This window comes from Anabrus simplex, chromosome 8 (assembly GCF_040414725.1).
Source record: "Anabrus simplex isolate iqAnaSimp1 chromosome 8, ASM4041472v1, whole genome shotgun sequence".
NCBI classification, from domain to species: Eukaryota; Metazoa; Arthropoda; class Insecta; order Orthoptera; family Tettigoniidae; genus Anabrus; species Anabrus simplex.
Genome location: NC_090272.1, coordinates 91,722,107 through 91,735,683, shown reverse-complemented (window position 1 = coordinate 91,735,683; position 13,577 = coordinate 91,722,107). Strand labels below are relative to the sequence as shown.

The 13,577-nt window shown below is 42.6% G+C and overlaps 1 protein-coding gene across 1 annotated transcript in view; it reads left to right on the top strand.

The window, feature by feature from the left end:
• The first annotated feature begins 7,751 nt into the window (after positions 1–7,751).
• The window catches only part of LOC136878832 (caspase-1), a 513,173-nt gene continuing 507,347 nt past the window's right edge, over positions 7,752–13,577 (top strand). Inside the window, exon 1 of the mRNA XM_067152349.2 lies at positions 7,752–7,884. Within this exon, the coding sequence (XP_067008450.1) occupies positions 7,779–7,884 (106 nt within the window). The 5' untranslated portion in view covers positions 7,752–7,778. The remainder of the gene's footprint in view (positions 7,885–13,577) is intronic.

Genomic DNA, 13,577 nt, shown 5'->3' with positions numbered 1-13,577 from the left:
GAGATACGTCCGTCCGTTGGAGGCGTTAAGCCTTGACCAGACCTCTTGATGTTTGATAGGAGTAGGCTATGTACCCGGACGGTATTAGAACACGCGACGTCTAGGGAGTCTTTCATTTTCACGCCCTTCCTGGCCCTTGCCTTTCTTTGGCCGACACCTTCATTTTTCGAAGTGTCGGATCCCTTCCATATTTTCACTCTGATTAGTGTTGCTTTACGTCGCACCGACACAGATAGGTCTTATGACGACGGTAGGACAGGAAAAGGCTAGGAGTGGGAAGGAAGAGGCCGTGGCCTTAATTAAGGTACAGTCCCAGCATTTCCCTGGTGTGAAAATAGGAAACCACGGAAAACCATTTTCAGGGCTGCCGACAGTTGGGTTCGAACCTACTATCTCCCGAATACTGGATACTGACCGCTCTTAAGCGACTGCAGCTATCGAGCTCGGTTTGTTTAATATAAAAATAGTGTTTGTGTAAATGTTATTTTTTACCTATAAAATTAAATTAAACTGAAATTGTCTTCTTTATTATTACCACAGTACATTGGAATCATATTTTCTTTTCTTTCCATGTGTGTTGTGTTCAGGCATCAGCCCGAAGGCTGGTTGGATCCTCAACAGCTCCGCACTCAGCTGTCACAGATGGCCTAGGCATCACTGAAGAGGCGTACTAGGGAAATGAGGAGTGAGGTAGTTTCCCGTTTCCCGTTTCCTCTCTTTTCATTGATTACTTTAAATAAATAATGTTCCCTGTGAATTCTTAGGGTTATGGCTGTGATAACAGCAGAAAGTATGCACAACTCAAAAGTAGGCAAAAAGGCATTAAACTATCAAATAGGCAACCAAAGCTAAAATAGGCAAATAAAGGCAAAATACAAACTGGTACTACCGTTCCCAAACATACGGAAACATGTTTGTCTCTGTTTAAACTTCGATATGAACACCCAAATAAAAAGGCATTTTGCCTAACTTCCGGGTTCTAATCATAACGATACCTATAAAAATCAGGGATGCTCTTCGTGTTACGTTAAGAACGATGTTGCAATCGGATTGGAGGAGAAAATTTTCATTTTCAAGAAAATGAGGTTACTACTTTGTTATTTGCGGGCGCGTGATTCAAAGTGACGAACTCGCCGTAGTTGCTGTGCCAGAACACAAGCCTCTGCCGTGCTTCAGGGAAGAGGAGGGGAAGTGGGGTGTATGGTGGAGACAGAGATAACGCCCCGCGTTTATCCACAAGTTTTCTCGTTCGACTCGCACAGGCAACATCCACAGTTCGTTTATTAAACAGCAGTAACTGCACACCCAGTACAAGAACACACTGTAATTAAGACGCACATGTCAATCAAGGAACGCATCAGATCGTTTCTCCTATCGCAGTAAAAATTCACAGCCTGTTTCCAGTCGTTCGACAGTGTCAGGAATGGAATGAATGAAACCCCCATCTAGCGGCGAGGATAGGGATTGTGCCGGCTGCCGAAGCCTGTCGCACTCCTCTTTGGCAATGATTAATGAATGATAGATGAGATGAAATGATACTGGAGAGTGTTGCTGGAATGTAATATGAGAGGGAAAATCAGAGTACCCGGAGAAAAACGTGTCCCGCCTCCGCTTTGTCCCGCACAAATCTCACATGGAGTGACCAGGATTTGAACCACGGAACCCAGTGGTGAGAGGCGGGCGCGCTGCCGCCTGAGCCACGGAGGGTTCTTGGTCGCTGTAACGTTGTTTATTATTTAACATGCTCGAAGATGCAACGCTCCCGTTATACGATTGTCTATTCCTTCACTCACGACGTCGTAGATGGAATAAAATACTGAACGAAGAAAACAATACGCCCAATAGTTTGATTGCAGTAATGTTCAACATGCTCTCGCCCACCCTCTCCTACTGCGATGCACAGTTCACAGCGGTGTAGTGGTGACCTTTCGACTCTGTTTCAGTATGTGTGGTGTGTTACGAACGACCTGGAAATCTGCCCGTATTCGTGGTACAGGTTCATCTACGGCAGGGCCTCTCAGAGTGCATGCACCAAGCGCATGCACCCTGAGAGGTCCTACCGTGCACGGTGTAAAAGACGACTTCCCTTGGTTGACCAGAGTGCAGACCCCGCACTCCTCGATTTGGAGCAATAGCGCTTACTCTCTCTTTCCTCACGCCTGTCTCGCTCGCTCCCACTGTCTCCCTCTACCACACTTGCTCCGTAGTGCTCTAAATCCGAGCTGACTTCAGCCGAGTAGAGCCGAGCTTAGCCGAGTAGCCTAGAGGCGAAACGTTGGTCCGAGCTGAACTGAGCGGGACCGATGCACAGTACAAGGAGCTCTTGCGCCTCGATTTGCACGCGTGAGGTTTAGGGCGTTTGAAAGGTCCTGATCTACGTGGTTCGCATAGTAGTAACTTTGTGCAGAACATGTTGTACACTGCCTACTGGGGCTGGGATGCGACTAATGGGGAAAGAACAAAACACTTGTGTATTCGAACCGACATTATCTCTGTCTCACACTTCCTACTTCCCCTTGCGTCCCTTCTCTCCTCTGATGCACAGAAACAGGCAGCGGCTGGCTCTTGGCATAGCAGTGAGTCAATCTGAATCGCGCGCCCAGAAGCAACTTTCTTCTTCTTCTTCTTCTTCTTCTTCTTCTTCTTCTTCTTCTTCTTCTTCTTCTTCTTCTTCTTCTTCTTCTTCTTTATATGTTTACTCTGCAGGGTCGGTTTTTCCCTCGGACTCAGCGACGGATCCCACCTCTACCGCCTCAAGGGCAGTGTCCTAGAACTTCAGACTCTGGGTCGGGGGATACAACTGGGGAGGATGACCAGCACCTCGCCCAGGCGGCTTCACCTGCTATGCTGAACAGGGGCCTTGCGGGGGGATGGGAAGATTGGAAGGGATATACAAGGAAGAGGGAAGGAAGCTGCCGTGGCCTTAAGTTAGGTACCATCCCGATATTTGCCTGGAGGAGAAGTGGGAAAGCACGTAAAACCACTTCCAGGGTGGCTGAGGTGGGAATCGAAGCCACCTCTACTCAGTTGACCTCCCGAGGCTGAGTGTACCCCGTTCCCGCCCTCGTACCAATTTTCAAATTTTGCGGCAGAGCCGGGAATCGAACCCGCGCCTCCGGGGGTGGCAGCTAATCACACTAACCACTACACCAGCGAGGCGAACCAGAAGCAACTCTCGAAAAGAAACATTTTCTCCACCAATCCGATCACACCATTGTTCTTAACATAACACGAAGAACATCCTTGACTTCTTTGTCGATATAGTTATGATACATAAAAAACCAAACCAAACCCCTTGGCACTACAGCCCTTGAAGAGCCTTGGCCTACCAAGCGACCGCTGCTCAGCCCGAAGGCTTGCAGATTATGAGGTAACGTGTGGTCAGCACGACGAATCCTCTCGGCCGTTATTCTTGGCTTTCTAGACCGAGGCCGCTATCTCACCGTCAGACAGCTCCTCACTTCTAATCACGTAGGTTGAGTGGACCTCGAACCAGCCCTCAGGTCCAGGTAACAATCCCTGACCTGGCCGGGAATCGAACCCGGGGCCTCCGGGTAAGAGGCAGGCACGCTACCCCTACCCCCGGCTGATATGATACATACTGTACGTAAATTTCTTCGCTACACGGAAAATCATATAATGAGATTGTAATAAAAGGGTACAGGTCTCTGCCCATGGTTATGAGGGTATTTTTACACTTTGATCTTAGCCAAGAGGGTGAGAAGCTTTAGGGATTGTTGTTAAGGATGTAAAGGAGAGGACATGTAAGTCTCTGGTAAGACCTCATCCAGGGTATGGTTCCAGTGTATGGGACCCTCACTAGGATTACTTGAATCAAGAACTGGAAAAAATCCAAAGATAAGCAGCTCGATTTGTTCTGGGCGATTTCCGACAAAAGAGTAGCGTTACAAAAATGTTGCAAAGTTTGGGCTGGGAAGACTTGGGGGAAAGGTGAAAAGCTGCTCGACTAAGTGGTATGTTCCGAGCTGTCAGCGGAGAGATGGCGTGGAATGACATTAGTGGACGAATAAGTTTGGGTGGTGTCTTTAAAAGTAGGAAGATAAAGTTGGAATTCAGGAGGACAAATTAGGGCAAATATTCGTTTATAGGAAGGGGATTTAGGGATTGGAATAACTTACCAAGGGAGATGTTCAATAATTTTCTTTACAGTCATTTAAGAAAAGGCTAGGAAAACAACAGACAGAAAATCTGCCACCTGGGTGACTGCCTTAAATTCAGATCAATAGTGATTGACCGAGGAAGTTGGCCATGCGGTTAGAGGCGCGTGGCTGTGAGCTTGCCTCCGGGAGATAGTGGGTTCGAATCCCACTGTCGGCAGCCCTGAAGATAGTTTTCCGTGGTTTCCCATTTTCACACCAGACGAATGCTGGGGCTGTACCTTAATTAAGGCTACGGCCGCTTCCTTCCAACTCCTAGACCTTTCCTATCCCATCGTTGCCATAAGACCTATCTGTGTCGGTGCGACGTAAATACATTAGCAAAAAAGTATTGATTGATTGATTGATTGATTGAAGAAAAGCGTATCATTTGGATATGTTTTTAGACATGGACGACGGGAGAGCGAGTACAAATTTTTTAGTTGCTTTGTTAGAAGTCTATCACGACATTCACTCCGCTCACAGGAGAGATAAATAATTCCCACAAATCGAAAGAAATATGTAGCGTCATGATCTATGTCCAACAATATGGCAGCTGATCCAGGACGCAGCATTCCCATGTCGTGTCACAGGATAGTCCCCACCTAAAAAGATCTGCATGTATATTAAATCCTCAGCCTGAAGGCTGGTTGGATCCTTAACAGCTCCACCGTTATGGCCTAGGCATCACTAAAAAGGCGTCTAGGGAAATGAGGAGTGAGGTAGCCAGAAGTTGCTATTACATATCAGTGTGCCAAGCGCATTGAAATGCATCCACCAACCGACCCTGTGAGCAACATGTTCACACCATTCACTACAGGGACTGGCTGCATAAGGAATGGCATTACTAGCATCGCTCATACCTAAGTCAGTTTCGTATTGTCAACGCCAATAGACTGAGAAAGATCAATGAAAGCAACAAAATTCCTTTATCCCAGGGAAGGCAACGTCCATCAAAATTGTCGTTGATTTAGCATACAATTTGATGGCCATAAATATTCACAAGATACGTATGATGAGAAACATTCTGCTCTCTTCGGTGACGTTACCGTGCGTAAGGGTCTTTGCTGAGACCTTGACGAAACGCCAGTCAAAGACAGTGGAAACTCGTTCAGAACACGGCGCCCTTTGCACCTACTGAATATAAAAGGGCGAGTTCTGATACACGGTAACAACGTGAGAAAGAAGATGACGAAGACTTCCATACCGCGCAGACGCCACCCACCTTCATCGCCTTACAAGGGCTGCATCTGACTCACAACAGCCGCTTGAAATTCAGTATTATTATTATTATTATTATTATTATTATTATTATTATTATTATTATTATTATTATTGCCGGCCCCGCGGTGTAGGAGTAGCATGTCTGCCTCTTACCCGTAGGTCCCGGATTCGATTCCCGGCCGCGTCAGGGATCTTTACCTGAATTTGACGGCTGGTTCGAAGTCCACTCAGCTTCCATGATTACAATTGAGGTGCATTCTGACGGTGAGATCGCGGCCCCCGACCCGGTCTGGAAAGCCAAGAATATTGGCCGAGAGGATTCGTCGTGCTGACCACACGACACCTCGTAATCTGCAGGCCTTCGGTCGCTTGGTAGACCATGACACTTCAGGGCTGTTGCGCCATGGGGTTTGGTTGGACTTGTATTATTATTATTATTATTATTATTATTATTATTATTATTATTATTATTATTATTATTATTATTATTATTATTATTATTATTATTATTATGCTATTTGTTTTACCTCGCACCGGCACAGATAGGTCTTATGGCGACGATGGAATAGGAAATGTCTAGGAATGGAAAGGAAGCGGCCGTGGCCTTAATTAAGGTACAGCCCCGGCATTTGCCTGGTGTGAAAATGGCAAACCACGGAAAACCAACTTCAGGGCTGCCGACAGTGGGGTTCGAACCCACTATCTTCCGGATGCAAGCTCACAGCTGCGCGCTCCTAACCGCACGGCCAACTCGCCTGGTATTATTATTATTATTATTATTATTATTATTATTATTATTATTACACGGTGCCGATTTTCTATTTATGCTAAGTTGATGACGCCAATTCCAGATAGATCATTTGTCCAAAAACATATGTTAAATAATACCCACATTAATATTAATTAAGCCCTTTTATTTAGTTTCTTTTAAACATCAGGGTTACATTAGATTAAAATTTATTTCTTAATCCGTTTACCCTCCAGGGTTGATTTCTTTCCTCGGACTTAGCGAGCGATCCCACCTCTACCGCCTCAGGGAAAGTGTCCTAAAACGTGAGACTTCGGGTTGGGGGACAAAACTGGGAAGGAGGACAAGTACCTCGCCCAGGCGGCCTCACCTGCTATTCTGAACAGGGGCCGTGTGGGGGGATAGGAAGATCGGAAAGGATAGACAAGGAAGAGGGAAGCAAGCGGCCGTGGCCTTAAGTTAGGTGCCATCCCGGCGTTTGCCTGGAGGAGAAGTGGGAAACCACGAAAAACCACTTCGAGGATGGCTGAGGTGTGAATCGAACCCCCCCCTCCCCCCCACCGAGCTCGATAGCTGCAGTCGCTTAAGTGCGGCCAGTATCCAGTAATCGGGAGAGAGTGGGTTCGAGCCCCACTGTCGGCAGCCCTGAAGATGGTTTTCCGTGGTTTCCCATTTTCACACCAGGCAAATGCCGGGGCTGTACCTTAATTAAGGCCACGGCCGCTTCCTTCCAATTCCTAGGCCGTTCCTATCCCATCGTCGCCATAAGACATATCTGTGTCGGTGCGACGTAAAGCAAAAAAAAAAAACCCTCTACTCGTTTGACCTCCCGAGGCTGAGTGGACCCCGTTCCAGCCCTCGCACCACTTTTCAAATTTCGTGGCAGAGCTGGGAATTGAACCTGGGCCTCTGGAGGTGGCAGCTAACCACATTACATAGACGGACTAGATTATAATTTGTTGTAGTTAATTGCTATGTCCAATAAACCTGAAATTAAAGAACGTAATTATTATTTCTATAGAATATATCTATGCAAGAACCATTAACTCTTCCATCCTAATTCATGAGTGTATTTTAGAAATGGAAAGAATTCACAACGATTTATTTGAGTCATAATCTTCACTGCTACTTTTTTATGTTCGTTACTCATTCGAACGTTATACGACGTCTCTGTATGACATATTTTTGTATCTGAAAAATTGAACCGCCCATACTGTTTCATATTTTCGGTGTTGCATGGCTTTTAGTGCCGGGATATCCCAGGACGGGTTCGGCTCGCCAGGTGCAGGGCTTTCTATTTGATTCCCGTAGGTGACCTGCGCGTCGTGATGAGGATGAAATGATGATGAAGACAACACATACACCCAGAACCCGTGCCATTGGATATAACCAATTAAGGTTAAAATCCCCGACCCGGCCGGGAATCGAACCCGGAACCCTCTGAACCGAAGGCCAGTACGCTGACCGTTCAGCCAACGAGTCGGACTTTTTCGGTGTTATTACGGAGAACCCTTTAGTTCACTCAATTTAAGTGTGACCAAGGTATGGAACATAGTTCAGCCACTAGATTGCGGCACGGGAAGCAATGTCTTATTCCTGCAGCACTACAGCCCTCTGGCGATCACGTGTGACAATACTGATCACACCACATGAAGTCGCGCTTCGAGAATGAACGATTGTGTATCGAGTGCGTATTACTGCATCGTATATCACGTGTGGAAGTCAACAGGGGCAGCCGAGTCATGGAGGCGCTAGGTGAGTAGTGTATGAGAAATTGAATTTATCTCGCTTTGATGGATTTATATCCTACTTTCCTTTTATCTTAACGAAATAGTTGAAAACTGTACAGGTTTCGTTTCCTGTAAAAATGAAATTTTAGGTTTCATGTTTGTGTTCTTTCTGAATGAAAGCAGCTGAAAGCATGCCATTCAAACGTTTTATAGTTTCTCGCAAGTTACTTATAATAGCCGACAAATGGATTTAAGGGGAGGTATGACTGAAATTTTAAGGATTTTCGCGAAAAACATCAGATTTTCTTTTTTGCATAATAAATAGCCCAGTTCTTGCTGTACTAGAAAATATAATAAATTAGTAATAAATTAGTATGCAATCTGACATCGATAATGCTAAAAACAGTTATGACAGGACAGTTCTGAGGTGAAGACATTTTTGTCTCTCTTTTTAAGTATTGTTTCCCGAGTTTTACATTTTAGTAGTAGTTGCTGTGTACAAAATGCTCCTTGTAACCGAGTTTACATCATAACCTCAACAAAATATATTTAAATGCTGTAATGAATGTCAGGATTAACACTTGCTATTAATTTTTTTATATCCAGTATGTATAACTGCCTTATTTTTCACATTTAATTGGGCTACGTCCTTCAAAATGATAAAATTCAAATCTTAGGAATTAAACAATCTATTGACTGTAATGATCTTTACAGAGTTATAAAATGTATAGCAAACTTTATTTATACATCCATACATTTTTACTCAGTTTTGTTTCATTTCTCACAAAATTGCCACGAGGAGCGTCTTTTATTTAGCAACTAAATATTGTTTAAAATTAAGAATAACTTCAAAATAAAATTACCTAAATGAATGAAAGTTAGTAAACAGCTTAGTAGTAATGGTCTATGTACACGACACAAATTTCAATACAGTAGCTTGAAAACTGTAGAAGTTTGAAATTTCGGTCATACCTCCTCTTAAATGGGGCATGATCCTTCCATGACTAATACTATATCTAAAAGGGCCGCTTTAATATCTATGTATTCTTTCAAACGAAGTGGGGTTACGGTAAAGAAGCGGACGATCGCCACTTCACTTGTAGGCGCTATTAAATGCTGTTAAGGTTTGAAGAACGAGTTAAGGTGAATTACTTCGCCATGAGCATTGAATTCATTGATTGAAGATCTGTCACTCTTGATCACTACCTTATCGGTAGGGCTTGGATATCTATGACCGACATAGTTTTAACCTAGTCTCTTTCTACAAACTTAAACACATTTCTAGTTTTGTGAAAATAACTATGGCTATGTGTCATACTTTACTATCTCTTATGTCATATTTGAGCAAAAATAGTATGTGGTAATTTTGGTCATATAATTATTTTATTCGTTCTCCAAGTAGAACATTATTCACGCATTTTGTGCCGATAATGCAAACTGATATGTTCGTGTTTGGATATTTTGTATTTATTTTTCTACGAAATATTTTGTGGGTAAATGAAGTTTGAAGGTAGCTGATTTCGTGTAAGCTGTCAAAATAGAAAGGACAGTAGAATGTTAGCAACGTGGCCGTTTTGTTGCTGGTCTTCTATGCACATTTTTGGGCTTATTTAATTTCTTTTACGCCATATCTCTTATGTTTTTATGTCTTATTTTGCTAGATTTTAGACCAAAAATTAATGCATATTTAGAATGATTTTAGGTCATAGAAATCCCAGACCTACTTATTGGTGAAACCAACGATTATATAGAAGCATGCCATTATACATTCATTGGCGAAACGTTTAATGATACTTCGCTTTACGGAGGGGGAGAGGGTTGAGGGAAAGGAGGAAGCTATCCCAGTTCCGGTAATACTACCAACTGAATGGAAATGAAAAGTGAATTGAATCGATAGTATGATCGATCGATATGAACATTCTAAACCGTCGATTCCGTGTAGGAGTTCCTCACTCACGTTCAAGCTTAACCTATGTTTTGACTTTTCTGTTTAAATAACAATTGCAATTACAATTACTACAATTACTAAAATCTCTCTAAGTATGCATGAATTTTTGGTCTAAAACCTAGCAAAATATGACATAGAAACTTAAGAGATATGGCGCAAAAGAAATTAAATACAGTCCAAAAATGTGCATAGAAGACCAACATCAAAACGGCCACGTTCCTGACATTCTACTGTCCTTTCTGTTTTGACAGCTTACAGCTCGCAAAATCCGTCACCTTCAGACTTCATTTACCCATAAAATATTTCGTAGAAAAATACAAAATATCTAAACACGAACAAAATCACTTTGCTTTATCGGCACAATTACAGTTGCAATTATACCACCAGATGCATACTCGATTCATATTGTTTGTCAGAGGTTGTCGATACGAATCTCTAAGATAACCGAGGTCTACCGATTCAGCACTACAGAGCTCAAGTATCACTAAAAGTTTCACGTACTGTAATCTGTACACAGTATTTTGGTAGTTGGGAGACAGTTAAAAGGGCTCAAAATGGACGTAGGCGGAAGCGTAACAGTTGCAGTACCCTTGAAGCTGTGTAACAAAGACACCTTTTCTGCAAACTAGGCCAGGTGAGGAGGGTGTTACTGGGGGTTAGAACGCCGCCCCCATGGAATATTTACGAAAATAAAATAAACCGAAACTGACAGTAAACTAAACAAACATTCAGAGACATAAGTTTAGAGCCAACAGATGTGTAAGTCATTTGTATCAGTGTCCTTATGACAAGTCATTCATCCACCTTTATGCACAATCATTTTGTAACTCCCCTCCCCCTTTCCCTCGCCCCATCGGCCGATCTTGGTTACGCTACGGCTTTTTACAGATCACTTGCTCCATAAACTCGTGTGCAGTGCCAATGAAACCTGCTCAGTGCCATTAGGTCGAGCAGAATACACGAAGTAGTTCATGCCCATAATTCTCTGCCAACTGGCCATTATATCTCTGAGTGAAATGCCCAAGACCATGAAGGCATCTATAGTCTATAGCGTTTTCGTCTGCGTACATTGAATGGTATGAATATACATGAATATTTAGTATGTACTCAACTTTTTTTCTGACCAGATACTCTACTTCATAAGATTGTACTCACTAGCTGCGCATGTGGAGGTGGAGTAGTTAAAATCTCATGCTTCTAATAGTCTGAGAGTAGATTCACATATATGGTATCTTCTCAGATTGATGAGTATTCGCTCACTTTGTTTTGAGTATGATTGGTAGCTATCTAAGGTCTGAGTAGCTGCTAATGTTATGCTCTTGGTGAGAGATTAACAAGAAGTTACTGAGATTATTTATAATGTGGTGCCTCGAAGAAAATAATTTCCAGAAGGGACATGAACATACGAATTTTAAGAATTTTATCCATTTCCTATCCCGTCGTCACCGGAAGACCTATCTGTGTCGGTGCGACGTAAAGCAAATAGCAAAAAAAAAGGTCACCGAGCGAATGGCTGCGCGGTTTGTGACACATAGCTGTCAGCTTGCATTCGGGAGATAATGGGTTCGAAACCCACTGTAGGCAGCTCTAAAGGTGGTTTTCCATAGTTTCCCCTTTTACACCAGACAAATGCTGAGACAGTACCTCAAGGCCACGGTCGCTTCCTTACCACTCCAAGACCTTTCATATCCCATTGTAACCGTAATACCTATTTTTGTCGGTGCGACATAAAGCCAATAATTAAAAAATCCAGCACTAATGAGAGAGGAAAAAGGAAAAGGCTTAAACGTTCAAAATATGAAGGAATAGACAAAAGAAAGGGAAGGGCCATGAAAAGCGTGAAAATGAATTATTCTCTAGGCCTCGCAATCCTAATACCGTCGGAGTCGGAAAAGAACAAGAGTGGACCCAGGAAGTCAGACAAGAAAGTTTATAGTGAGGAGACTGGCACAAGTTAGTGGAAACAATGCCACACTGAGTTAGGTCCCGTGGTTGCAGCTGCACTCCAGTGAGAGTCCCTCGGGTCTCTTTTAGCCGTCTCCTACGACACCGTGGGCGTATTCTACCGCCCTACACGCAAGGGTTCCACCAGACTGGGCCAGGATCAAATTTGACAACTTGAAGTCACAAGGCCAGCCACTCTACACTCTGAGCTACTCTGCCTGGCATTCGGGGTTACAGCGTAGGGAACTTGGAATTCATCAAACACCTGTGTCATGTTGAGGTTATTTTCTTCATCGTGGCTAAAGCTGCTGTACAACGTTCGATATTTACAAGAGTGACGGGAAAAGTAGCAAGAGATGCTCTTGACAGTACTCATGTTACGGCTACAAATTATGGTGATGAGTAAAGGCATGACTTTTCCGCATTAACGATAAGTGCGACAAGAAATATATTGAAGCGATTTTAAGATATGTTAACAAATTATATGATTCTGGTCAAGTATCGGTTACATCGCGCATTCCTATCTACGAAATGTCACTGTAAAATTTGTCACAAATGGAACATAATTCTTTTACTTAAATGAAATGAAAAATCTGCGGCAAATTAAGAAATACCAAAGTTATTAGAGAAATATGAATACATACATAAGACCCATAGACAGGCCTCTTTTAATGTCGCATTCCGCTGCTGGTGCCGTCTTTTGTTAATTTCTTGAGGTCCAGAGCTAGAACCGAGGAATGGAAGTGCTATGTCTGTGGATTCTAATTATCTTTGCCCTTATGACTAGAGCGGCCAGTTGAAACAGCAAAATGGAGGTCAACAGCATTCACGATGTTATTTCGTTCTTCAATGAGGCAAATGACCATGTTATAGTGATGTGGCTGGAACTCTACGGAAAAACAACTAAGGACGCATTCAACAACTTGGTTCTGTACATTACAGAGAAATATCGTAAGTACCACAAAACTGATATAGCATGATCCCTGGACCAATAAATATTTTTTTATTTCTGTTCGAACGAAAATAGCAAGATCCCTGGACCAATAAATCACTAGTCCACAGAATTCTTCTTATGTACATTGGCCATAGCTTTTTGTCGCCTATTAAATCTTGCATATCGCGATACAGTTCAGGAAATGTCATTGACAACTGAAGCAATGAAACGAAAGCAAAGAACTTCAGTGAACAGACATCACACACGAAATTGTTGAAAGTGAAAGACAAACAGAAGACATACATGTGTTACTGAGCGTAGCACCAAAAGTACTTGTAAAGTAGTAAAGTAGGTATACATAATATTCTCCAAAAATAAAATATTTATTTACCGCAGATTTTACACTTCAACTGTGTAAAAGCAATTATGTTCCATTTGTGACAAATTTTAGTGACATTTCGTAGGTAGGAATGCGCGACGTAACCAAGTGCGAAAATCATGGAAGATAACGATGTTGAAATTGTATTCTAATATCACGCGTGCGAAGTGAAACAGAAGACAGAATAAGGATTTCTCATTTCGACAGAAGTATGCCTTCGTATTAATATTGTATAAAATCTCTTAATAGTATGGCCATATAGGGTGAAAGCTACGGCGATGTAGAGTGAAAGGTAATTTTTATGTAATATTGATTAGGGCTATATTATAGTTCTAATCCAGATTACCTAAGGAGAAATGGACGATCATCACTATTGTTTCCGTTTATTTATTTATCTATCTATCTTTCATGTAATTCACAAATCTCACAAATTAAACTTTTTATGAATATTTTAGGAAATGTTTAACACAAAATTAAAGCCATCAGGTCAGCCCTATTTCCCGAATTAACGCG